The sequence below is a fragment of the Oryx dammah genome, unplaced genomic scaffold (assembly GCF_014754425.2).
Source record: "Oryx dammah isolate SB20612 unplaced genomic scaffold, SCBI_Odam_1.1 HiC_scaffold_5, whole genome shotgun sequence".
In the NCBI taxonomy this organism is placed as follows: Eukaryota; Metazoa; Chordata; class Mammalia; order Artiodactyla; family Bovidae; genus Oryx; species Oryx dammah.
The window spans coordinates 23,514,181-23,541,720 of record NW_024070189.1 but is presented as its reverse complement, the minus strand read 5'-3'; the positions used below and the strand labels follow the sequence as shown (position 1 = coordinate 23,541,720).

Below are 27,540 nucleotides of genomic sequence, written 5' to 3'. Positions count from 1 at the left end.
GTTGAGTCGCTCAGTTGTGTCCCACTCTTTTGCGACCCCATGGACTGTACCCGGCCAGGTTCTTCTGTCCATGTGATGTCCACGTGTTCTTCCCTCCTCCCAGACAAGAACACTGGAATAGGTTGCAATTTTCTTCTCCGGATCTTCCCCAACCAGCGATCGAACCTCCGTCTCTGTCATTGCAAGCGGATTCTTTACAGCTGAGCTACCAGGGGAGCACACTTTTATACATATTCCACTATAAAAAACAAAACCCATTGTCTCTGGATATGTAAAGGGTGAAATTTCAGTTTATTATTTTTGAGGATACATAACTGTAACTGACGCGTTGGCTCCTCCTTGACATTTGCTGGTTGAAACTGCTCTGTACATTCACACGTGTACGGTGGAGTGTGCCCTGCCGTGTTTTGTGTTTTGCGCAAAAAAGTGCATTGATTAGCGTTGTCTGGGGACCTCTCCTCTCCACACCTTATTATACCCAACAGACTTGCAGTGGCAAAGGTAGTGTATGTGGGTGTGAAAGAAAGGGAAAAGAAAGAAAAAAAGAATACAGGGAGAGTCGGAGAAGACAACAAAACGCGTACAGTCACAGAAATCCGACTCACAACCACTGTTTCTTCTAAAATTCTTGGCCCTCCCCATGTCTCCCCAGTTATCCATTTCGTCCCGAGTCTTCAGTTCAGTCGCTCAGTCGTGTCCGACTCTTTGCGACCCCATGAATCGCAGCACGCCAGGCCTCCCTATCCATCACCAACTCCCGGAGTTCACTCAGACTCACGTCCATCGAGTCATGAGTGATGCCATCCAGCCATCTCATCCTCTGTCGTCCCCTTCTCCTTCTGCCCCCAATCCCTCCCAGCATCAGGGTCTTTTCCAATGAGTGAACTCTTCGCATGAGTCTTAGAATCTATTAAAAAATTTTTCATTTTATTATTTTTAGCTTGAAATAGTCATATAGTCATTTATATAATGAAAAGAGAACGGAAACACTAACAGGACTCTCTCGGACCTCCAGGCAGGTACCCCTCCGACTGCCACCCCCGCGGGCCTCGGCCGTCGGGTTTCTGCGCCGCCGGCCACGGCGTCCGCTCTACCGGTTGGGAAGCGAGGAACTGGCTTTGCTGCATCTTCCTTTATCTTTCCCTCCCTCTTCAAGAACCCCTCCTCGCCGCTCACAGGTTTTTACCGCGCTGAGCGGCCGCGTGCTGGGGACCGACTCCTCCCCTCCGCCGCCTAACCCGCCTCTCAGACAAAGCCCAGCCAGGCAGGCGCGCGCCACCAGCCACACCGACCGGCGAGGCGGCCGCGCCGCCACGCGCTTCCCCACTGGCTCGGGACTGCTAGCTTGGCCGCGCCTCCACGCGCTCCCCTCGGTTCGGGACGGCGAGCGCTGCCGCACACCGCGCGTCCCCGCCGCTTCCTTCCCTCCAGAGTCTTCCTTTCCCTCCTCCAGGCCCAGCACGCCACACCCCAACACCAACCCACCGTCTCCGCGCGGGGAGTGCGCCTGCGCAGAAGCTGCCCTCTCGCCCCTCCTTCCCCGCCCTTCCTTCCCTCCGCCCCTCCTCCCGCGCCCCGCCTTCCTTTCTCTCGTCGATGTCACTTAGCGCTCCAGGTTGGGAGCCTTTAGGTTGATTTCCCCGCTACCCCGCCCCCCTTCCTCTTTTTCTCCCCACCCCTCCCGCCTCAGCCCGGTGGAGGATGAGGCGGCCGCAGTGGCCCCAGCCCCTGCAGCGGCACCGGCGGTGGTTGCGGTGGGGGTGGCCGGAACTGGGGTGGTGAAGAAGCGGTGGCGGCGGCGGCGGCTGAGGGAGCAGCAGCCGCCTCAAGCCGCTTTCCCCCCCACCTCGCTTCCCTTCCTCTTTAGTGCAGCCAGGAAGTTTTTCGCTTCTGTGCGTGTGTGTGTGTGTGTGTGTGTGTGTGTGTGTGTGTGTGAGTGTGTGCGCGCGCGCGAGTGTGGGTGTGGAAGGTGAAGGTTTGGGCGGCGTTTGTGCAGGCGTTGGGGTTTTTTGCCCACTTCTCTTCCCGTAACCCGGGGAGCTCCCGAGCCTGGGCTGTGGCCCGGAGAGGGGGCGCGGCGGCGGCGGGCTCTCTCCTTTTGTTGTTGTTTCCTCCGCCCGGGGAGCTGAAGAGGGGACGCGCCTGGGTGGGGCGGCTCGGAGCCCGGGCCTGGTGGCCCCTGGGGGCTCCCGGGCGGGCAGGGTAGGGCCGCGTAAAGCGGGCTTCAACATGATGGCGGCCGAGGCCGGCGGTGAGGAGGGCGGCCCGGTCACCGCCGGGGCAGCGGGAGGCGGCGCGGCCGCGGCCTCGGGTGCCTACCCGGCGGTGTGTCGGGTGAAGATCCCCGCGGCCCTGCCCGTGGCCGCCGCCGCCGCCCCCTTTCCTGGGCTGGCGGAGGCTGGCGTGGCCGCGACTCTGGGTGGCGGAGCCGTTCTGGGGTCCGGCTTCCTGGGACCTGGGTCTGTGGCGGGGGCGCCGGGGGGAGCCGGACTGTCAGCCGGAGGCGCTGCCGCCGGCGTGGCTGGTGCCGCCGCCGCCGGCGGGGAGATGGCTGAAGCCAAAGGGACCACTTCGTTGCCCACTGAGACCTTCGGCGCCAGCGGCGGATTCCCTCCTCTGCCGCCGCCTCCTCCTCAGTTGCCCCCTTTGGGCGCTGGCCTGGGAACAGTGGACGAAGGTGACTCTCTGGATGGACCAGAATACGAGGAGGAAGAGGTGGCCATCCCGCTGACCGCTCCTCCGACTAACCAGTAAGTCAAGACCGGCGTTTTGGGGGAAGCTGACTCCTTGGAAAGAAATAGGAAAAACAGGTCTAGTTCTTTTCAGCTGTGACTCGTAGTGCTTTCAGTTGTGACTCGTGCTTTCAGCTGTGACTCGTTCAGAAAAAGTTTTGAAGCTCAAGGTTCCGTGCGTACGGATTTAATTTGATCACTCATCCTCCCTACAGGCACACTCCCTGGCGTCTTGGTATATTTATTGCTCCTCTGGGAAGATGTAAAGTTTTCAAGATGGGAAGCATGGGAAAATGTGTATCCAGGGAGAACCGGATATGGTTCTGTCCCTTGCAGATTGAGGTGGCGTCCTGGGATTCAGCTGAGCTTGCAGCTACCGAGGCAGTCGTAGTCTGAATTAACCTGGTTGCATTCCCTGTTGAAGCTAGACGATTAGTGAGAAGCTTTGAATATTTGAGTGAATATCGTGGTAGTAGTGTTTGAAACATGCCTTGGTCGGATTGCTTTGTTTTTGTTGCCCTGCAATTCCCGGCTTCTGGCTGTTGAAAGCATTGCGATGCAGAAAAGTCTTTGGATTGCTTTTGAGAACGTGGGTCAGCGAGAAAGGAAAGTTCTGTTAATTAATTACTGGTGTGGTTAAGGGCCTGTACTCCAACAATAACATGTGCAGTAGAATTCCCGTTTACTAATATGCTAGTATAATTCTTCTGTAAGTTGAAACTTTGTAAGTGCAGTATTGAAACGAACTAGAATTAATATTGTGCTTCCCTTCAACACCTTTTGTTGGTGGCAAATACAGTATTCTATTTGAAAATTAATTTTGACAATCTTCTGCAGAATATACAGGACAAATGATTTACATATATATATATATATAGTACTTTCTCCCTTGTTCTCTTCATAAATGAACTTAGGTTTGGATCTTGAGAGGAACATGTTGATGGGCAGTAGGCAAAACTTGTTTTATAAATCCCTCATATCTGTCTTAATTGTCCTTTAGAATTTTGACAACCTTGGTGAAGTATCAGAGGAAGAAAGATTTGATTCCTGTGTTGACAATCACTCTAGACAGTTGAAGGTGTTTTTTGTGTCTGTGTGTATTTTCTTCTCTTTTCTTTTTTTGGATAAGCTTCTTTAGAAAATTTAGAAAGGACTTAACAAATTAGGACATTTTTGACTTAAGGCTACATACATCTTTTGATGGAAAAGTAAAGTTAATCTTATGTCAGCTATGGGACAGGGGAGTTTTATTCCTTTTATATTGTTCATCATGAGTTAAATTTTTTGTCTAATTTCTGTATCATTTCTTATCTACATATTGCAGACTTCTCTGAAGGTGTTCTGAAAGTATTAAAAATTCAAAATTTACAGCTCTGTTTACACATCTTCAAGCCTTTTTTCAAAACTACTTAAATATTAAGGGCCCTGTGGTTATGATAAAGTTCAGCTTTTCATAATGAAAGAATATAGTCTTATGCTAGTTCTTAATTGAATTAGGCATATTTAGTGTGTTGCAGTTCTAAGGTTTTTTAAAAATAGAATTTGTTAGAGCAGTTTTAGGTTCACCGCAGAAATGAACAGAAAACACAGTGTTCCAATTAAATTTTTAATAAATATAAATGAGAACCTAAGAGAAATTATTCTTGTGAGAAATCCATTGTAAGATTTTCATCATTTGTGTTTGGGAATAAAAATATTATTTGTGTAACTGTGTATATGAGAATTGTTCATGTTCTAAAAAGTATCCTCCATTTCACTATAGTTTTTAAAAGTTGCCACCGAGAAGTACAAATTTCCCTCTTTTCTTTATCTTAGATATCAACCCAGACTTACTGGAGGCAATACAGTGTAGGGGTTAAGTGTGCAAAATCTGAAGTTAGACAAGATTTGGGTTGGAATCCTGACTCTGCTACTTACTAGCTATGTGATCTTGCAAAGGTCAGGTTCCCCATCTGTAAAATGGGGTAATAATGCTATCTCCCTCATATGATACTTTTTAAGGTTAATGAGAAATCCCTGAATGTATTCAGCACAGTAACTGATACGTAGTAAGTGTTCAGTAAATTGGCTCAAATAGTACATAATTTTATCATTAAATTGCTTGCCAATTCTATAGGAACTCCCATGCTAATAGCTATTTGAGAGAATGTTTTGAATTCCACGGGCCTGTCTATCATGATTGATTATATCAAAATTTTTATCTTAACTTTATAAAGGCTTTCAGCAGGTGAAGCAGGTTTAGAGATGGAATTCAAATGTCTGTGTAAATTCCTAATTTTAAATAAAGGGAAAAGCCTTAGAGACTTAGTTAAATAATGTCAAACCTTTCATTAAAGTATTGAAGAAATTTTTTTGGCTAAATTAATATATGATTACCAGTGACTGGTCACTTTAGTTATTGATTACATGATATTAAGGACGTTCGAGTTCGCAGTGGTTTGTTAGATAGACTAGGGCTCCCGAGTCACAGAGTTTCAACCATGTTGTGTCCAGGTTGTTCGGTGCTGTTGGTCACAAAAGAATCAAGTGACAATATGTAGATACACCAGTGCAAATATAATAACACTATTATTATTTTGTATCTTGTTTCTCTGTGTGCATGGTGAATCATTAGCCTCATGTTTATCACTGAGCATTTTCATTCATTTGGTTAAGGCCAGAAGTTTAAGTTTGTATAATTGTAACTATTACATTTATTTAAATACTTTTTTTTTTTTTTGCAAAATTTAGGAAAAAAATTTTAAAAGAAGAATGTTCTCTGCATACATTTTTTATGTAGAAAATGTCCTGTATCTAAAACAGCTAACAAGGTTTTTTTTTCCAAGAGAGAAAAGTTAAAGGAGTTTTTCACTGATACTTCATTTACTATAATGGAGCTTTTTCCCATGGTCCTCCTCTTTTCTTACTTTCTTCCTCAGAGGTGAGGGGTGACAGTAAAGTAGTATAGTTCTCTAGTCTACCTTCTGTTATGTATAGAGATTTTAAACTATGAGCCTGCAGTAGCAGGAGCTTCTTGGGCTGAATCCAGTTGAGAGATGCACATTGCTTGCTCTTAGTGTATTTGGAGCATTGAGTGGATTAGTTGCCACTTTTAAAAACAGCAAAACTTCATGTTTGAGAAGTCTTGATTTCTAGCATCACTTGAGACTTGGCTTTACCTGGTTGCTGTTAGTGGTTGAGAATAGTTTTCTATAGCTGAGTAGTGATTGCCCCACTTAAGTTCTGAGCTCTACAGTTAACTGTGGTCTCCACCAGGCCTGCTGCACCTTTGATATTTGTGTGGTGTCTGGCTAACTAGATCTTGCCCTGGACCTAAGATGCAAGTTTTCTCAAGCCTGAAGGTGGAAGAAAAAAGAAATAAGGAATGTAAATCATACCTTTCGTTTCCTTAAAAATCATCATACTGTTTCTACAAAAATATAAATCATTCTTAAGTCAAATCATTGTTAAATGTTAGTACTAAGACATGTTGTGTTCATTAACTTTGTCACTGATTGCATTATAACTCTGGGTGAGTCATAATTTCTTAATAAAAGCGGGAGTGAGAATTACAGAGATTAGGTATGGACATAGTGACCACAGAACCTGAACATGACCAGATATTTGTATGAGTAGGAGAGCAGTGTAGTAGGGGCTTAATTTAAGAGAGACAGCAATGGGTAAGATATTCCTTTTCTTCACGAGTCTCTCTTCCAAGAGAGTTTTCGATCTAGTAGAAAGTTAAATGGGTTTCCCTCTTAGCTCAGTTGGTAAAGAATTTGCCTGCAATGCAGGAGACCCTGGTTGGATTCCTGGGTTGGGAAGAGCCGCTGGAGAAGGGAAAGGCTACCCATTCCAGTGTTCTGGCCTGGAGAATTCCGTGGACTGGATATGCCACGGGGTCGCAAAGGGTCGGACACTGTTGAGCAACTTTCACTTTCAGAAAATTAAGTAACTTCAATAGCTGAAGATAAATATCATGAGTAAAGTATGAGCACATGGTCATGGGGGTTAAAATAATAAGATTTCTATAATTAGGATCAGTAAGGTTTTAGAGGAAAAATAGCAGGTGTGTTTTCAGTGCTGCTTAATTTATTCTGAACAAGAGGTAACTGATTCCTATAACCTTTGCCTAATGATTCTGTCAGGTAAAAAAGAATTACAAACTAATGAATATAATTTTTTGACCTTGAGTAAAGTGTGTGTCCTCAGTTCAGTCACTCAGTCATGTCCGCCTCTTTGCGACCGACCTCATGGACTGCAGTATGCGAGACTTCCCTGTCCATCACCAGCTCCCGGAGCTTGCTCAAACTCATGTCCGAGTTGGTGATGCCATCCAACCATCTCATCCTCTGTCGTCCCTTTCTCCTCCTACCTTCAGTCTTTCCCAGCATCGAATCAGGTGGCCAGAGTGTTGGAGTTTCAGCTTCAACATCAGTCCTTCCAATGAATATTCAGGACTGATTTCCTTTAGGATGGACTGGTTGGATCTCCTTGCAGTCCAAGGGACTCTCAAGAGTCTTCTCCAACTCCATGGTTCAAAAGCATCAGTTCTTTGGCGCTCAGCTTTCTTTATAGTCCAACTCTCACATCCATGCATGACTGTTGGAAAAACCATAGCTTTAACTAGAGGACCTTTGTTGGCAAAGTAATGTCTCTGCTTTTTAATATGCTATCTAGGTTGGTCATAGCTTTTCTTCCAAGAACTCTTAACTATTTACTTGTGGTGTTGAGTAGGTTGAAGGAGGTGCCTGTAGTAACTGAGAATACAGAGCACTGCTAAAGGCTTGAATTAGTCTGGATCATAGATTAGTCACTCTTGGGGAAACCAGGCAAACATTATTGACAGAGACAAAACAACAACACAAACCCAACAGGGATAATTTAGGAAGAAGGGGAAAATGAAGAGGTCTTTCAGTTGCTTTGTTCCATGTTTACTAGCTGTTACAGAAATGAAAGATTGCCTTTAAGAGCAGCTCAGATACTCCAAAGACTACCTTAGTGGGGGCAGGTTAATGGAGCTTAGTGTTATTGACAGTAACCAGTATTACTGCTGACATTTCTTGGTTGCCTACGACCTAATAGGAACTGCCGTAATTGATTAACTGGTGTTGTAGTTGTGTATTGCTTTGCTCCAGAACTTGGTTGCTAAAACATTTATTTGCCCTTAATTCTAAAATTTGGGCAAGGCTTGATGGGGACTGTTCCATGTGTCACCTGTTGGCTGTAATGTCCAAGGTAGCTTTTTAACTTGTAGATCTGGTACTTCAGCTGGACGTACGTGTGTGTGTCCATGTCCCAGTACCCCACCCTCTGCCCATACTCTTCTTTCCATTAGCTTGAACTTTTTCACAGCATGGCAGATGGGTTCCATAGGGAGTGTTCCTGGAGGACAAGATGTACCATGTCAATACTCTGTGTTCTTCAGGTCTGCTAGTGTTCCAGTGGCCAATGCTAATCATGTGACTGTCTACGTGTAGTGTGGGAGTGGGCTATACAAGGGCACCAGTAGCATCAACAGTATATGATGTTAAATTCGTCCCTTCTTATCCATGGCTTGATTTTCCACCATCTCAGTTACTCTTGGTTGGTTTCTTGGGGGCATCAGAGTAACTGCCTATTGCATGTGTTATTCATCTACAAGTAAATATTAGATAATACTAGAGCGCTAGTAATTAGGGGAGGCATATGAGAAAGGGCAAGTTTTTCCTTCGGGTCTACATGGCAAATTGTTTTCCATCAAATGGTCCAATTATCCCAACAATATATTTTGCATCTGACCACCATGATCTTAATTTTAAACCACAAACGCTGAATATGGATGTTGGTTGTGGCTCATTGCTTGAATATGCAAATATATGTATGGTAGGTGTGTTATCTTGAAATCACCTGGAGTATATTTCTGTTGTGGGCTAAATAAAAAATAGTTATCAGGTAAAATTTACAAATAACTTTCTCCTATGTCTAACCACATCAGTGGGATTCAGATAAGGCTTTTAGGTATTTCAGTGATTGCATGATTTTGTGAGTGAAACAGTGAACATTATGGGGGACAGAAAGAAATATAAAAGAATGTACAGTCTAGCTGGACAATAAGGCATTAATGATATAGAAACAGGATGATAAAATTAACCTATTGACACATTGTACAAATATATTTTTCAAGTTAGAGGATAGTTTTGGAAGAGTTAAAGAGTAATTTTGAAATTTTATACTAATTCTCTTTTACTAAAGTTTTATAGAAAATTTGATTCGCTTTTGTAGCATCAGTATATGATGTGATAGGACTTGCCTTGTGGCTCAGTGGTAAAGAATTTGCTTGCCAATGCAGGAGACACGGATTTGATCCCTGGGTCACGAAGATTCCCTGGAGAAGGAAATGACAACCCACTCCAGTATTCTTCCCTGAGAAATCCCATGAACAGATAGAGGAGCCTGGTGGGCTACAGTCCATGGAGTTGCAGAGTCAGACACATCTTAGTGACTAAACAACAGCAACCTATGATGTTAAACTAGTCTCTCCTTATCCATGGCTTCATTTTCCACCATCTCAGTTACTCTTGGTTGATCATAGTCCCCAAATACTAAATTAAAATGTCCAAATGTAGGCAAGTCATAGTTTGAAGAAGTGTATACTTTCATTGTACAGGAGACAGGGAGCAAGGCCATCCCCCCAAAAAAGAAATGAAGCAAAACAGCTGTCTGAGGAGGCCTTACAAAAACTGTGAAAAGAAGAGAAGCAAAAAGCAGAGGAGGAAAGGAAAGATATACCAATTTGAATGCAGAGTTCCAAAGAATAGAATAGCATGGAGAGATAAGAAAGCCTTCCTCAGTGGTCAGTGCAAAGAAATAGAGAACCATAGAATGAGAAAGAATAGAGATCTCTTCAAGAAAATTAGAGATACCAAGGGAACATTTCATGCAAAGATGGGCACAATAAAGGACAGAAATGGTATGGACCTAACAGAAGCAGAAGATTTTGAGAAGAGGTGGCAAGAATACACAGAAGAACTGTATAAAATAATCTTCATGACCCAGATAACCACAATGGTGTGATCACTCACCTAGAGCCAGACATCCTGGAATGTGAAGTCAAGTGGGCCTTAGGAAGTATCACTACAAACAAAGCTAGTGGAGGTGATGGAGTTCCAGTTGAGCTATTTCAAATCCTGAAAGATGATGCTGTGAAAGTGCTGCACTCAATATGCCAGCCAATTTGGAAAACTCAGCAGTGGCCACAGGACTGAAAAAGGTCAGTTTTCATTCCAATCCCAAAGAAAGGGAATGCCACAGAATGCTCAAACTATCGCACAATTGCACTCATCTCACCCGCTAGTAAAGTAATGCTAAAAATTCTCCAAGCCAGGCTTCAGCAATACATGAACCATGAACTTCCAAATGTTCAAGCTGCTTTTAGAAAAGGCAGAGGAACCAGAGATCAAATTGGCAAATTGCTGGATCATCGAAAAAGCAACCAGAAAAACATTTATTTCTTTTTTATTGACTATGCCAAAACCTTTGACTGTGGATCACAATAAACTGTGGAAAATTCTGTAAGAGATGGGAATACCAGACCACCTGACCTGCCTCTTGAGAAACCTGTATGCAGGTCAGGAAGCAACAGTTAGAACTGGACATGGAACAACAGACTGGTTACAAATAGGAAAAGGAGTACGTCAAGGCTGTATATTGTCACCCTGCTCATTTAACTTCTATGCAGAGTATATCATGAGAAACGCTGGGCTGGAAGAAGCACAAGCTGGAATCAAGATTGCCGGGAGAAATATCAATAACCTGAGATATGTAGATGACACCACCCTTATGGCAGAAAGCGAAGAACTACTAAAGAGCCTCTTGATGAAAGTGAAAGTGGAGAGTGAAAAAGTTGGCTTAAAGCTCAACATTCAGAAAACGAAGATCATGGCATCTAGACCCATGACTTCATGGGAAATAGATGGGGAAACAGTGTCAGACTTTATTTTTTGGGTCCAAAATCACTGCAGATGGTGACTGCAGCCATGAAATTAAAAGACGCTTGCTCCTTGGAAGGAAAGTCATGACCAACCTAGAGAGGATATTAAAAAGCAGAGACATTACTTTGCCAGCAAAGGTACATCTAGTGAAAGCTGTGGTTTTTGCAGTAGTCATGTATGGATGTGAGGGTTGGACTGTAAGGAAAGCTGAGTGCTGAAGAATTGATGCTTTTGAACTGTGGTGTTGGAGAAGAGTCTTGAGAGTCCCTTGGACTGTAAGGAGATCCAACCAGTCCATCCTAAAGGAAATCAACCCTGAATATTCATTGGAAGTACTGATGTTGAAGCTGAAACTCCAGTACTTTGCCCACCTGATGCGAAGAGCTGACTGATTTGAAAAGACCCCCATGCTGGGAAATATTAAGGCAGGAAGAGGAGGGAACGACAGAGGATGAGATGGTTGGGTGGCATCACTGACTCGATGGACATGAGTTTGAGTAAACTCTGGGAGTTGGTGATGGACAGTGAGATCTGGAGTGCTGCAGTCCATGGGGTTGCAAAGAGTTGGACGCGACTGAGCGACTGAGCTGAACTGACACTTTTTAGAGCAGTGTGATGAAATCTTACTCCATCCTGCGCAGACGTGAATCATACCTTTGTAATCGTGTCCAGTGTATCCTGCCTTCACTTAGTAGTTCTGTCTTGGTGTTCAGATCAGAACTCTTGCAGTATCACAGTTTTGTTTCAAGTAAGCCTTATTTTACTTAATAATGCCCCCAAAGCACAAGAGTAGTGATTTTGGCAATTGGGATATGTCAGAAGAAGTTGAAAGTTTTCTTCTTAATAGGGAACAAAAGAAATCATATGCTGCAATTATGAAGATCTGTGGTAGCAGTGAATCTTCTGTCTGTGAAATTGTGAAGGAAGAGGAAATTCATGATAGTTTTGCTGTTGCACCTTAAACTGCAAAATATATCATCAGTGTGTAATAGGGGCTTAGTTGAAATACAAAAGGTGTTACGTTGTACAGGAAGAAATTGTGAGAGAGACTACATTCACATGACTTTATTACAGTATATTGTTATAGTTGTTCTATTTTATTATTTATTGTTAATCTCTTATTCTGCCTAATGTATAAATTAAATTTTATCATGGGTATCTGTATATGGGAAAAACAGAATGTGTATGGGATTTGATAACTAATTCAAGGTTTCAGGCCTGCCCTTGAATCTTGGAATGTATCCCCTGAGGATAAGAGAGAACTACTGTGTAATCAGGAGAGTGATATGCATAGATAAATAGCATTTTAGTGATAGAGGAAACTGTCATTGCCCAGTGTAAAAACAGACTCCAGTAGAGTGACTCGAGGTCACACATCTAGGTAGTGGGTGGGAATCCATTTCCCGTGATGTTTCAAATATGTTTATATTTGAGTAATAAAATGTTTAAAATTTTTTTGTGTGTGGGGAAGGAAGTGGAAAGGCAGAGGCCCATTATTAAGTAATCATTTACTATAGTCTAGGTACTTTACATAGGCTATCTCATTTAATTTTCATAATTATACAGAGGGAATAGATATTATCCACATTTTTATTGTTGAGAAAACTAATAGAACTGGATTTCCAATGCAGATGCTACGCTTGTTCCTTTGTCTTACCCATTCCAGTACATATAATTAATATACACAAATAGAAAGGTACCCACACAAAACTTAATATACTCCAGAACTGACTAATCACTGGGTATAATGGACTGAATTATATCTCTCCAAAATTCATAGATTGAAGCTGGAACCCCAGTGTGACTGTAGAGTTAGGGCATTTAAGGTGATAAATGAGGTTAAATGAGGTCATAAGGTGGGTCCATAATTCTCTAGGACTGGTGTTCTTAGAAGAAGAGGAGACAAGGAGTGCACGTGTGCAGAAAAAAGGCCATTTGAGTTCATAGTGAGAGAGAGGCCATCTGTAAGTCAGGGAGAGATGCCTCACGAGAAACCGACTCTATCTCTTGTGTGTGTTTGTCGTCTTTCACTTGCGTCCGACTCTGCAAATCCATGGACTGTAGCCTGCCAGGCTTCTCTGTCCGTGGGGTTTCCCAGGCAAGAATATTGGAGTGGGTTGCCATTTCCTTCTCCAGGGGATCTTCCTGACCCAGGAACCAAGTTCATGCCTCTCATGTCTCCTGCATGGCAGGCAGATTCTTTCCCCACTGAGCCGTCAGGAAACTGCTGATGCCTTAATCTTGGATTCAGTCTCCAGAACTGTGAAAAAGTAAAACAACTGTGTTGTTTAAGCCACCTAGTATATGGAATTTTGTTATGACATTGTGAACTGACTGATACACTGGGTAATCCTGTGTCTTTAAAAATGCTGTATCTTTAAAAATGGCTTTGGATAATTTTGCAGCAGGTTAAATGCACATTTACTGCTTGAGAAACGGCCTTCATTCTTTTATTTTTTTCACTGTAGGAAGGAAAAACTGGCTTCTTCTTTGTGAGTTGTGACTTATATTTCCTCTTTTGGCTATAGTTATATTGAAAGATGGGAAACATTTAAATGCACGTCTGATTATTATAGTGCAAAAAGATCCTATGTTTGACCATGGGTGGTAGCTGTAGAATATCTGAGTGAAACATTATTCCAATAGATTTTCTGTATTCACTCTGTGAACATTGTAACATTGTTATTTGTCACATTCTTTTCTATTTTATTTGTCTCTAGCTAAGGGAAAGACCTAGAGATCTCTTTCATTCTTTATGAAGTCTTCCTAGGTAGTAACTGTTCACAGTTAAGATTCTTGTATGATGGTAGAACCATATTTCTCTTTCATCCATGTCTATCTACCTAAATATTGACTTGTCGCTCAGATTTTTCAAAGTCAACTTATTTTGAGGTAATTGTAGATTCATATTTAGTTGTAAGAAATAATGCAGAGATGTTTCCTTCACCCATTTTTCCTCAATGGCAGCATCTGGTGGTATCACAGCCAGGAGGCAGTTTCAATTGATGGAGTTCACTTATCTTACTCAGATTTCGCCAGTGCTGTGTACAGTGTGTGTCTGTGGTATGCATTTAAATCTATACAGTTTCATTGCATGTGCTCAGTTCAGTTGCTCAGTCATGTCCGACTCTTTGCGACCCCATGAACCGCAGCACACCAGGCCTCCCTGTCCACCCCCAACTCCTGGAGTTCACCCAAACCCGTGTCCATTGAGTCGGTGATGCCATCCAGCCATCTCATCCTCTGTCATCCCCGTCTCCTCCTTCCTTCAGTCTTTCCAAGCATCAGGGTCTTTTCCAGTGAGTCAGTTCTTTGCATCACGTGGCCGAAGTATTGGATCTTCTGCTTCAGCATCAGTCCTTCCAATGAATATTCAGGACTGATTTCCTTTAGAATGGACTGGTTGGATCTCCTTGCAGTCCAAGGGACTTTCAAGAATCTTCTCCAACAACATGGATCAAAAGCATCAGTTTTTTGGCACTCAGCTTTCTTTATGGTCCATATCTCACATCTCTACGTGACTATTGGGAAAACCATAGCCTTGACTAGACGGACCTTTGTGGGCAAAGTTATGTTTCTGCTTTTTAATATGCTGTTTCGTTTTGTTATAGCTTTTCTTCCAAGGAGCAAACTTTTTTTTTAATTTGTTTATTTTAATTGGAGGCTAATTGCTTTACAATATTGTAGAGCTTTTTGCCATACATTGACATGAATCAGCCATGGGTGTACATGTGTTCCCCCATCCTGAACCCCCCCTCCCACATCCATCCCCATCCCATCACTCAGGGTTGTCCCAGTACACTGGCTTTGAGTGCCCTGTTTCATGCATTGAACTTGGACTGGTGATCTATTTCCCATATGGTAATATACATGTTTCAATGCTATTCTCTCAAATCATCTCACCCTTGCCTTCTCCCACAAAGTCCAAAAGTCTGTTCTTTACATCTGTGTCTCTTTTGCTGTCTCACATATAGGGTCATTGTTACCTTCTTGTAAATTCCATATATATGTATGTGTTAATATACTGTATTGGTGTTTGTCTTTCTGACTTACTTCACTCTGTATAATAGGCTCCAGTTTCATCCATCTCATTAGAATTGATTCAAATGCATTCTTTTTGATAGCTGAGTAATATTCCATTGTGTATATGTACCCCAGCTTTCTTATCCATTCATCTGTTGATGGACATATAGGTTGCTTCCATGTCCTAGCTGTTGTACACAGTGCTGCAATGAACATTGGGGTACACATGTATCTTTCAATTCTGGTTTCCTTGGTGTGTATGTCCAGCAGTGGGCTTGCTGGGTCATAAGGCAGTTCTATTTCCAGTTTTTTAAGGAATCTCCACACTGTTCTCCATAGTGGCTGTACTAGTTTACATTCCCAACAGTGTAAGAGGGTTCCCTTTTCTCCACACCCTTTCCAGCATTTATTGTTTGTAGACTTTTTGATAGCAGCCATTCTGACTGGTGTGAGATGGTACCTCATTGTGGTTTTGATTTGCATTTCTTTGATAATGAGTGATGTTGAGAATCTTTTCATGTGTTTGTTAGCCATCTATGTGTCTTCTTTGGAGAAATGTCTGTCTAGTTCTTTGGCCCATTTTTTGATAGGCTCATTTATTTTTCTAGTGTTGAGCTGCATGAGCTGCTCATATATTTTTGAGATTATTTGTCAGTTGCTTCAATTGCTATTGTTGTCTCCCGTTCTGAAGGCTGTTTTTTTACCTTGCTTATAGTTTTCCTTTGTTGTGCAAAAGCTTTTAAGTTTAATTAGGTCACAACTGTTTATTTTTGCTTTTTATTTCCATTACTCTAGGAGGTGGGTCATAGAGGATCCTGCTGTGATTTATGTCAGAGAGTGTTCTGCCTATGTTTTCCACTAGGAGTTTTATAGTTTCTGGTCTTACTTTAGATCTTTAATCCATTTTGAGTTTATTTTTGTGTATGGCGTTTGAAAGTGTTCTAGTTTCATTCTTTTACAAGTGGTTGACCAGTTTTCCCAACACCAGTTGTTAAAGAGATTGTCTTTTCTCCATTGTATATTCTTGCCTCCTTTGTCAAAGATAAGGTGTCCATAGGTGCACGGATTTACCTCTGGGCTTTTAATTTTGTTCCATTGATCTATATTCCTGCCTTTGTGCCAGTACCATACTGTCTTGATCAAGACTGTGGCTTTGTAGTATAGTCTGAAGTCAGGCAGCTTGATTCCTCTAGTTCCATTCTTCTTTCTGAAGATTAGGAGCAAGCATCTTTTAATTTCATGGCTGCAGTCACTATCTGCAGTGATTTTGGAGCCCAAGAAAATAAATTCTGTTACAGTTTCTGTTGTTTCCCCATCTCTTTGCCATGAAGTGATGGGATTGGATGCCATGATCTTAATTTTTTGCATGTTGAGTTTTAAGCCAGCGTTTTCACTCTCCTCTTTCACTTTCATCAAGAGGTTCTTTAGATCCTCTTCACTTTCTGCCATAAGGGTGGTGTCATCTGCATATCTCAGGTTATTGATATTTCTCCTGGCAATCTTGATTTCAGCTTGTGCTTCTTCCAGCCCAGCATTTCTCATGAAGTAAATAAGCAGGGTGACAATATACAGCCTTGACCTACTCCTTTCCCAATTTGAAACCAGTCCATTGTTCCATGTTCTGTTCTAACTGTTGCTTCTTGACCTGCATACAGATTTCTCAAGAGGCAGGTCAGGTGGTCTGGTATTCCCATCTCTTTAAGAACTTTTCCGTAGTTTGTTGTGACCCACACAGTCAAAGGCTTTGGCATAGTCAATAAAGAAGAAGTAGATGTTTTTTTGGAACTCTCCTATTTTTTTGATGATTGGCCTTAATATTGGGTAAAGTGATTCCTCTTACCTTTCAGTTTGGTTTTAGCTATTCTGAGACTTGTGTCTTCACATAAAAATTTTAGAACAGGCTTGTTCATGTCTACAAAAACTTTGTTGAAATTTTCATAGAAATTGCATTAAACCTTTAGATCAGTTTTGGAAGAGTTGACATCTTTACTGTATTGACATGGTATGTCTCCATTATTTAGTTCTTTTTTCTTTAATCAGCGCTTTGTAATTAATAGTATATCAGTCCTGTATTAATAGGCTTCTCAGGTGTAACTAGTGGTAAAGAACCCACCTGTCAGTGCAGGAGATGTAAGAGACCTGGGTTTGATCCCTGGTTCAGGAAGATCCCCTGGAGGAGGGCATGACATCCCACTCCAGTACTCTTGCCTGGAGAGTCCCATGGACAGAGAAGCCTGGCAGGCTACAGTCCATAGGTTTGTACATAGTAGAACATGACTGAAGCAACTTAGTATGCATGCAATCCTGTATTATACCTGTTTAATTTGTACTTAATTTTTTTGTTTTGTTTGAAGCAATTCTGTTAATATTACTGTGTTAAGTTTCTACATGTTTATTGCTAGCATATAGAAATGTAGATTGATTTATGTATGTTGGTCTTGCACCTTTGACCTTGCTAAACTTATCTTTTAGTTCTAAGAGACTTTTTACAGATTCCATAGGATTTTCTACATAGACAATCATGTCAACTGCAAATAGGGAGTTTTTTTTCTTTTTTCTGATTTTTATGTTATTTCTTGTCATATACAGTGACTAGAAATTCTATACTGTTGAATGAGAGTGGTAAGAGCAGACATCCTTGCTTTGTCCTTTGTCTTAGGTGGAAAGCATTTAAATGTTTTTTTTACCATCAAATATGATGTTAAATATAGTAGGCTTTTTTGAGAAGAGTTTATAGATAATCATTATTAAGTTGAGGTAGATCCATTCTGAAGGAGATCAGCGCTGGGATTTCTTTGGAAGGAATGATGCTAAAGCTGAAACTCCAGTACTTTGGCCACCTCATGTGAAGAGTTGACTCATTGGAAAAGACTCTGATGCTGGGAGGGATTGGGGGCAGGAGGAGAAGGGGACGACAGAGGATGAGATGGCTGGATGGCATCACTGACTCAATGGACTTTGAGTCTGAGTGAACTCTGGGAGTTGGTGATAGACAGGGAGGCCTGGCGTGCTGCGATTCATGGGGTCGCAAAGAGTCAGACATGACTGAGTGACTGAACTGAACTGAGATTGCCTCTCTTCCTAGTTTACTCTGAGTTTTTAACCATGAGAGGGTGTTGGATATTTTCAAATTCTTTTTTGAGTCAGTTTATGTGATCATATGATTTTTTTCTTTAGCATGTTGATGTGGATTATACTGATTTTTTTTTTTTTATATTGAACCAGCCTTGCATGCCTGGAATAAATCTCATTATAGTATGGTGTATGCTAAGCATTGCTGAACTCAGGTTGTTGGTATGTTGAGAATTTTTGTCTTAATGAGAGAAATTCTTCTCTAGTTTTCTTGTGATATCTTTGTCTTGCTTCATTATTTGAGTAATACTAGCCTCATAGAAGGAGAAGGCAATGGCACCCGACTTCAGTACTCTTGCCTGGAAAATCCCATGGACGGAGAAGCCTGGTAGGCTGCAGTCCATGGGGTCACTAAGGGTCGGACACGACTGAGCGACTTCACTTGCACTTTTCACTTTCAAGCATTGGAGAAGGAAATGGCAACCCACTTCATATTCTTGCCTGGAGAATCCCAGGGACGGGGGAGCCTGGTGGGCTGCCGTCTATGGGGTCACACAGAGTCGGACACGACTGAAGTGACTTAGCAGCAGCAGCAGCCTCATAGAATCGGGTAAGGACATGTTCCTTCTTCTGCTCTTTGGAAGAGTTTTTGACGTATTGGTATTAATATTTGGTAGAATTTTCAGTGAAAACATTTCAGCCTGGGATTTATTATTTCTTTTGGAGATTTAAAATTATGAATTCACTTTAAAATGGTTATATAAGTTATGTTTATTTTATTTTGGCAATATGTGCTTTGGGTTTTTGTTTTTTGTATTTTTTGCTCTTTTTTTTTTAAGTTTCTTGAGGAGGAATTTAAGATTACTGATTTGAGACTTTTCCTGTTTCCCAAAGTAAGCATTTAATGCTATGGCTTTCCCTCTTAACCTTTTTGGCCTTGCATATTCTGTATCTTTTTATATGTTGTGTTTTGAGGCATTATACCATCCCTGATAGTTCAGTTGGTAAAGAATCTGCCTGCGATGCTAGAGACCCCAGTTCAGTTTCTGGGTTGGGGAGATCCCCTGGAGAAAGGGAATGGCTACCCACTCCAGTATTCTGGTCTGGAGAATTCCATGGACTATATAGTTCATGGAGTCACAAAGAGTTGGACATGACTGAACAATTTTCACTTTCAGTAGTAGCTAGGCCGTTTTTAATGGTAGCCATGCCTGGGGGTTCTAATTGAGCCATATTCTCGCCATTACTTCTATTTTCTGTTTTTGATTTTTCTTTTTGGATAATAGCTATTCTGATTGGTGTGAATGGTTTCTCATTGTGTTTTGATTTGCATTTTTCTACTGAATAGTGATATGGAGCATCTTTTCGTGTGCTTACTACTGTCCATTTGTATATTTTCTTTGGAGAAATATCCAAGTCCTTTGCCCATTTTTTAATCAGGTTTTTTCGGTTGAGTTTTGGGAATTTTTTATATATTCTGATTATCAGTCCCTTTTTGGATAACTGGTTTGCAAATATTTTCTTTTGTTCTGAGAGTTAGCTTTTTTACTTTGTTGATAATATCTTTTAATAAACAGGTTTTTAACTTTGAATTCCAGTTTTTTATGAACTCCAGTATTTTATGCCTAGTTTTTATTTCATCCATTTATTATGATTTTAAAACCTCTTGAGAAGAATGGTAGTCTGTTGAGTCTATTTACCATATTTTTGCTTTTCCCATTGTCCTTTCTTCTTTCTTCATGTGCCAAGAGTCTTGTTTTATCAATTGAAGAACTTTTTTAGCCACTCTTGAAGAATATGTCTGCAAATGACATATTCTTTTAGTTTTTCATTTGCCTGCTATGTCTTTGTTTTCCCTTAATTCCTGAAAGATAATTTTGTCAGATACAGAATTCATGGTTGAGAGTTCTCTTTTCAGTGCTTGAAAATTTTTTGTTACTTTCTTTGACCTATGTGGTTTCAGATGAGAAAATGATCATTTGAGTTTGTGTGCCCTACATCCTTTCTATGTAGTTGCTTTCAAGAGTTTCCTTTGTTTTCAGATACGTGTGTCAAGTTGTAATATCTGTGGGTTTACCTGCCTGTGGTTTGCTCAGTTTAATATATAGATTTACACCTTTCTCCAGATTTGGAAGTTTTCAGCCATTGTTGAATATTCTTCTCTCTACTCTTTCTCTTCTCTTCATGGGACGCTAATGAATGGATGTAGGTCTTTTCATTATTGTCCCATCCATCTGTGAGACGTTGTTGTTTTCAATGATACTTCTTTTTTTTTTTTTCTCTGTTGTTCAGATTGGGTAAATTCTGTTGATCTGTCCTCAAATTCACCAATTCTGTCCCCTGTAATTCCCACTGTTGAGTGCATCTAAAGAGTTTTTAGTTTTCTTTCTTATTGTAGTTTTCAGTTCTGTAATTGCCATTTGGTTCAATTTTTAAAATCATTTCTATTTCTTGGCTTGAATTTTGTCTAAGAGGATTTGTAATTGATGGAGAATTTTTATGATAGCTGCTTTACAATCTTTGTCAAAGAATTCTAACATCTAATTCATATCAGTATTGGCTCTGTTGATTGTCTGTTTTTCATTCAAGTAGTGATTTTTGTTGTTCTTACTGTGACGGGTGATTTTTTATTGTATTGTGGACATTGTGTTTTCCATGAAGTTTCTTAAAATCACTTTGTCCCCCTTTTTGTTGTTGTTGCTGTTGTTAGTCACTCAATTACGTGCAACTCTTTGCAACCCATGGACAATAGTCTGCCAGATTCCTCTGTCCATGGGATTCTCCAGGCAAGAATATTGGAGTGGGTTGCCATTTCCTTCTCCAGGGGATCTTCCCGACCCAAGGATTGAACATGGGTCTCCTGTATTGCAGACAGGTTCTTTACCGTCTGATCCACCAGGAAAGCCCTTATCCCCTTAGTATGATTAATATATACTTACTGTAGAAAATGGGGACTATTGGAAAATACAAAGAAAAATTTCACTTTATTTTCATTGCCAAAGGTAGTTCCTATTAAATTTTTATATAAATATGTAACATATATGTGAAAGGGAATATGTACAGGTATAGCTTGGAGATATGATACTGTGAGTTTCCATTCCAGACCACCACAACAGAGTGAATACAGCAATAAAGCAAATCGTGTGAATTTTAACATTCTATTAATTTCAACATATTCGTGTTAAAATTACAGTTGCAGTGTACTGTCATGTCTGTTAAGTGTACAATAGCATTATGTCTGAAAAAAGTACATACTTTTAAATTAAAGATATTTTTAGTTAAATATTTTGTTGCTAAAAAGAAATGTTAACTGAACCTTCAGTGAGGCAAAGTAGTAACATCAAAGATCACTGAGCAAGTTTCACCATAACAAATAAAATAATAATGAAATAGTTGAAATATTGCGAGAATTGCCAAACGTGATGCAGAGTCATAAATTGAGCAAATGCTGTTGGAAAGATGGTGCTGATAGATTTGCCTCTTGGAGGGTTACCACAAACCTTCATTATGTACAAAAGCACAGTTATTTGCAAAGGACAACAAAGTAATGAACAATACAATGAGATATTCCTGTGTATATTTTTATTCTCCCAAATATAACTGTAGCTAACACTTTCACATGTGAGGAAATTGAGGTAAGGAGAGTTTTAGGTAACTTTCTCAGGTCACAGAACTTCCAAATGACTCAGATGCAAGCTTTGAATCCCCAGGTCTATGCTTTTAACCACTGTAGTCCCATCTGTCTTATTCTGTTTTTTGCTTTTCCTTACTACTTCAGAAAAATCGTTTCAACTGAAAAATGAGCTTATTTTGGGAGGGATAATCAATCGACTAACAGCCCTCTAAAAGACAGGATGAATAGTGTTTAAGTAGTTCAGCTTATACGTCTATAGATAGAATATGTCTAGGTGCATACATGTGTATATTTATGTATTTTGGAAGATTATCTTAGAGAAAGGAGTTTTGATACCTCTGTTTTAGGCACTCACTTGGGGATATTTAAATAAATACCTCTTTATATTTAAATGGAAAGCAATAATAGGCTTTTTTTTTTCTTTTTATAAAGTTTTATCTTTGAAAAGGAGGTGGTTGGTTTTTGGTTTTGTTTTTTTAAAGTAAATTATTGTTAGTTTCCTTACTCATTTATTGAGGAGCAAATTGTGTAGAAATTATTCCATATGTTATCTCACTTGAGTGACAATAAGGTCACCATCGCATGTATGTAGTGAGCTCGGTTGTTTACCCATAACACTGAGCTTTAGGGTAACTGCCTAAGCATGGATTTAGGGGAAATTCCTAATTACTATGTTAAACAGTGATTGTATGAGAGTTTAGGAATAATTCACTGTTTTTTAGTTTCTACCTAAGAAAACTAATCCAGGTATCTACAGTGCAATTGTTACTGTATGTATTTTTACTTACTTTTTCACAGCAGTGGTAAGGTGATGGTAAGAGAAATTAAATCTTCATTAGTTCTTTGGAATCCTATGGAATTCTCTACAATTGCCTGCAATTAAAGACTCTTTAACGGTGTGCTTTATGTTTGTTTGTTTAGTCATTACATAAATTAAGTATTCATGGAATTCAGGAATAAAGAACACTTACAGGGGACTGTATCCTTTAGTACTGGAATAAATGAATATTATCCTCACAATATTTTCATCGTGAATCCTTTTTTGAAATAATTATAAAAGTGAATAGTATTTATAATATTTAATCATTCCATTTTGCTACTGTTTTTTAGGGACCTATTCTATGTAATTTGATAATATAACATTTAACATTGTAGAGTCAGAAATCATACAAAGTCTTAGAGTCCTGAGGAGAAATAGTACATTTTATTAAATTAGTATTAACTCTCATGGAAATGGTATTATTTGCTTAGGGTGCAGGGACTGAGTACAGTGGAAGAAAAATTGAATATAAAAGCTAGCAGACATATGTTGTAAATGCAATGGTAAGGAGGCTGAGCATTCTCTTGTAGATGTGTGGAATTACAGAATGCTGTCTTTTTCTACTTTTTAAAACTTAAAAAACAAAAAAAGATTTCAGTTAATTTGCCTTTTTCTTCTTTCTCCACTCCATTGTAATCATCTCCTGTGATGGTTCTTTTCTCTTTTCTAAATTGCTTTAGAATCTAACATTTTTCTTTAATCTCCTGTGGCTTCAAATCCTCATTTTCTCTTTCATCCTGTTGAAGTAATCATTAATTTTTCCATGTCCCATGTCTGTTTCTCTGCTAACTAATAACTCCTTTAATGGCTTTGAAAATTTTCTAATTTCATTTAAGTAAAAATTAAGAAATTTATTGTACATTGTGACAGAACTTGTGTGTGTAAAATGTGAAGTCAAGTGGGCCTTGGAAAGCATCACTATGAACGAAGCTAGTGGAGGTGATGGAATTCCAGTTGAGCTGTTTCAGAGCCTGAAAGATGATGCTGTGAAAATGCTGCATTCAATATGCCAGCCAATTTGGAAAACTCAGCAGTGGCCACAGGACTGGAAAAGGTCAGTTTTCATTCCAATCCCAAAGAAAGGCAATGCTAAAGAATGCTCAAACTATCGCACAATTGCACTCATTTCACATGCTAGTAAAGTAATGCTGAAAATTCTCCAAGCCAGGCTTCAGCATTATGTTAACCGTGAACTTCCAGATGTTCAAGCTGGTTTTAGAAAAGGCAGAGGAACCAGAGATCAAATTGCCAGCATCCTCTGGATCATGGAAAAAGCAAGAGAGTTCCAGAAAAACATCTATTTCTGCTTGATTGACTATGCCAATGCCTTTGACTGTGTGGATCACAATCAACTGTGGAAAATTCTGAAAGAGATGGGAATACCAGACCACCTGACCTGCCTCTTGAGAAACCTGTATGCAGGTCAGGAAGCAACAGTTAGAACTGGACGTGAAACAACAGACTGATTCCAGATAGGAAAAGGAGTACATCAAGGCTGTATATTGTCATCCTCCTTATTTAACTTCTAAGAGTACTTCATGAGAAATGCTGGGCCGGAAGAAGCACAAGCTGGAATCAAGATTGCTGAAAGAACTATCAATCACCTCAGATATGCAGATGACACCACCCTTATGGCAGAAAGTGAAGAGGAACTAAAAAGCCTCTGGATGAAAGTGAAAGAGGAGAGTGAAAACGTTGGTTTAAAGCTCAACATTCAGAAAACGAAGATCATGGCGTCTGATCCCATCACTTCATGGGAAATAGATGGAGAAACAGTGGAAACAGTGTCAGACTTTATTTTTCTGGGCTCCAGAATCACTGCAGATGGTGACTGCAGCCATGAAATTAAAAGACGCTTACTCCTTGGAAGAAAAGTTATGACCAACCTAGATAGCATATTCAAAAGCAGGGACATTACTTTGCCGACTAAGGTCCATCTAGTCAAGGCTATGGTTTTTCCTGTGGTCATGTATGGATGTGAGAGTTGGACTGTGAAGAAAGCTGAGTGCTGAAGAATTGATGCTTTTGAGCTGTGGTTTTGGAGAAGACTCTTGAGAGTCCCTTGGACTGCAAGGAGATCCAACCAGTCCATTCTGAAGGAGATCAGCCCTGGGATTTCTTTGGAAGGAATGATGCTAAAGCTGAAACTCCAGTACTTTGGCCACCTCATGTGAAGAGCTGACTCATTGGAAAAGACTCTGATGCTGGGAGGGATTGGGAGCAGGAGGAGAAGGGGACGACAGAGGATGAGATTGCTGGATGGCATCACTGACTCGATCGAAGTGAGTTTAAGTGAACTCCGGGAGATGGTGATGGACAGGGAGGCCTGGCGTGCTGCGATTCATGGGGTCGCAAAGAGTCAGACATGACTGAGTGACCAAACTGAACTGAAATGCGGGAAAAAAAAAAAAAAAACACCCAAATTTTAATTGCTGCTTCTGATACATTTGGCTTTCTTTTTAACTCTTTTATTCCACTTAAAAAAAAAAAGACAACAAAACTGGTGGAGAATAGCTAAATTGAATTTGAGGCTCCCAGAAGTTAGAAAAACTGCTTTATATTACTGCTCGCGTGATTTTATAAATACAGATTTTTCTGTACACTGTATTTGAAACTTTTTTGTAAGTTTCTCTTGTCTAAAGGAATAGTGGCTTTCAAATCTAATTTTGACCATGACTCATGAAAAGAAATAGATTTTACATTTGTGACCCAGCACACACACGTAAACAAACATAACGAAACAGAGTGCATCACAGGTACTAAGGGTAAGCACTATTTACTGTTCTGTTCTGTTTCACTTTATTGAAAAACAGCAACAATAACAACAAAAAACTGATTGAGACCTACTGATTTCTTGACCCACTGGCTTGAGATGGGAAAATTAAAGCTTTAGTCTGCCATACTATAACGTTTACACTGTTCTCCAGTATTTACTTTTTATTAATACTATTCTGTATATTCCTTCAATTTGCTGTGCTAATTTCTGTCTCTCTATTTGCTATTTATTCAGTGTGGAGTGCCCTCTCTCTTCCTTGATTGTGTGAAGAACTTCACTCATTTTTCTGAACATAGCTGAGATGTTACTGAAGGGCATGCAGAATGACAGAAATTTTCTTTTGAAGGAATGATAGTGATCTCATCACACAAACTTGGCAAGAAGTGTGTTCTTAGAAAAGTAAAACACAGTATATCAATTGAATTAACATGTGATGAATTACAGATGCTTTCTGTTTAGGAAGACATGACAGTTACCAGTTGGTGGTATTGACATGTTTAAAGTGGAAGTTGTAGCAGGTGACAGTCATAATGGACTCATAGGAAATGATTTATTAAGGGTGATTGTGTCAGTGATCATCTAAGTTCAAGGGAATCGGAGCCCAGGGATGAAACCTCTTTGTTTCTGGTGCACTTATTTTTCTATCTTTTTATAGACATCCACATATTGTATATTATTTTTACTAACCTCTGAGTTACCTGCAGAGTTGATGTTACTTTCCTCCTAATACTCATATGTACTAAGAATAAAGGCAGTAGCTCACATCATACTCATATATCCTCAGTTATTCCTATGTCCTTTATATCTATTTGTTTAATTCTTTTTAATTTTTATATCTCTGTAGTTACCTTTAATCTTGAACTGTTCTCCCAACTTTTCTTCCATGATACTGACCTTTTTTAAAAGTCTTGGACAGCTGTTTTGCAGAACACATCTCAATTTATGTTTGTCTGATTGTTTCCTCATAATTATAGTCAGGTTAAACATTCTTGGCAGGAATACTCCATTGGTCATGAGTTATTGGTACGTCATGTCCAGGACATATGATGTCAGTTGTCTTATTGATGACATATATAAGTTCAAACTTGGTTTAGGTAGATTCACCATATGTTGCTATTAAAGGTAATTAATAAATAATGCATACCCATGGGTTTTTAATCATCATTGATGATTTTTACCTGAATCAGTTATTACTCTATTGTACTGTAAAATGGTGATTAGTGTTTTTTTCTATTTATCATAGCTTTGAAACTTATTAGCATTCTTTAGTACACAATGCTTGTGATTATAATTTGGCTTCCCATTTAACTGGCTTGCTGGAGGGGTAAGCTGGGAAGAGATGTATGAAGGCATTTGTTTTGTTAATAGAAAACTTGTTTTGGTTTCTTAGTCATTTGTGAGCTTTGTAAGGATGGATCAACAACCTGGAATGCAGGCCACTCTTGAAACTTGACTAGTTTGAATTTGAGTAGCAGATCCTGGGGAAGTCACCTTGGGTATTGCTACTCTGTAAAGTCTCTTGGCAGCCAGCAAGTTAATTCTGTCTAGCACCTTACCCCTTTGTTTCATTGTTTTAACAGTAATCTTTTCAAGATAACAAGGGCTGCTGCTGCTGCTGCTGAGTCGCTTCAGTCGTGTCCAACTCTGCACGACCCCATAGACGGCAGCCCACCAGGCTCCCCCATCCCAGGGATTCTCCAGGCAAGAACACTGGAGTGGGTTGCCATTTCCTTCTCCAATGCTTGAAAGTGAAAAGTGAAAGTGAAGTCGCTCAGTTGTGTCCAACCCTTTGCGACCCCATGGACTGCAGCCTACAGGCTCCTCCATCCATGGGATTTTCCAGGCAAGAGTACTGGAGTGGGATGCCATTGCCTTCTCCCAATAAGGGCTAGGAGGATACATTTCAGAAAAGGTGTTGAGTTTAATGTTGAAGATGATGGATAATTAACAGGAATGCTATTTGAATAAAATGGTAAATGCTTGTAGATAAGATTAAGGGGCGGTATTGTTTTTTTCTGACTCACTTTTTTTTTTTAAGGTAAAAAACAATTTTTTCAGCAATTTTAAAGTTCAAGGAAAAATTGAACAAAAATGACAGTTATTATATATCCCCTGTCCCGACACATATACATCATCCCTGCTGTCAACATCCGTCACTGCAGTGGCACAGTTGTTGCAACTGATGAACCTTCTTTAACACATCCTTATCAAAGTTCATGGTTTCTATTACAATTCACCCTTGGTGTTTTACATTTTATGGGTTTTGACAAATGTAAATGACATATGTCCACCACTGTAGTAGCACAGGGAGTAGTCTCACTGCTTATTCTATTCTTGCCTCCCCATCCTGCCACTTGCAACCCTTGGCAGCTTTTTTTTTTTTTCCACTGTCTCCATGGTTTTACTTTAAACCTTTTCTAGAATGTTACATAGTTGGAATCTTACAGTACCAAGCCTTTTCAGTTTGGTTTCTCCAGTCCATCCTAAAGAGATGAGTCCTGGGTGTTCATTGGAAGGAATGATGCTGAAGC

The 27,540-nt window shown here is 40.3% G+C and overlaps 1 protein-coding gene across 1 annotated transcript in view; it reads left to right on the top strand.

Annotated features, from left to right (window-relative positions):
- The first annotated feature begins 1,699 nt into the window (after positions 1-1,699).
- RASA1 (RAS p21 protein activator 1) overlaps positions 1,700-27,540 on the top strand; it is a 111,999-nt gene continuing 86,158 nt past the window's right edge. The window contains exon 1 of the mRNA XM_040239414.1: positions 1,700-2,750. Within this exon, the coding sequence (XP_040095348.1) occupies positions 2,230-2,750 (521 nt within the window). The 5' untranslated portion in view covers positions 1,700-2,229. The remainder of the gene's footprint in view (positions 2,751-27,540) is intronic.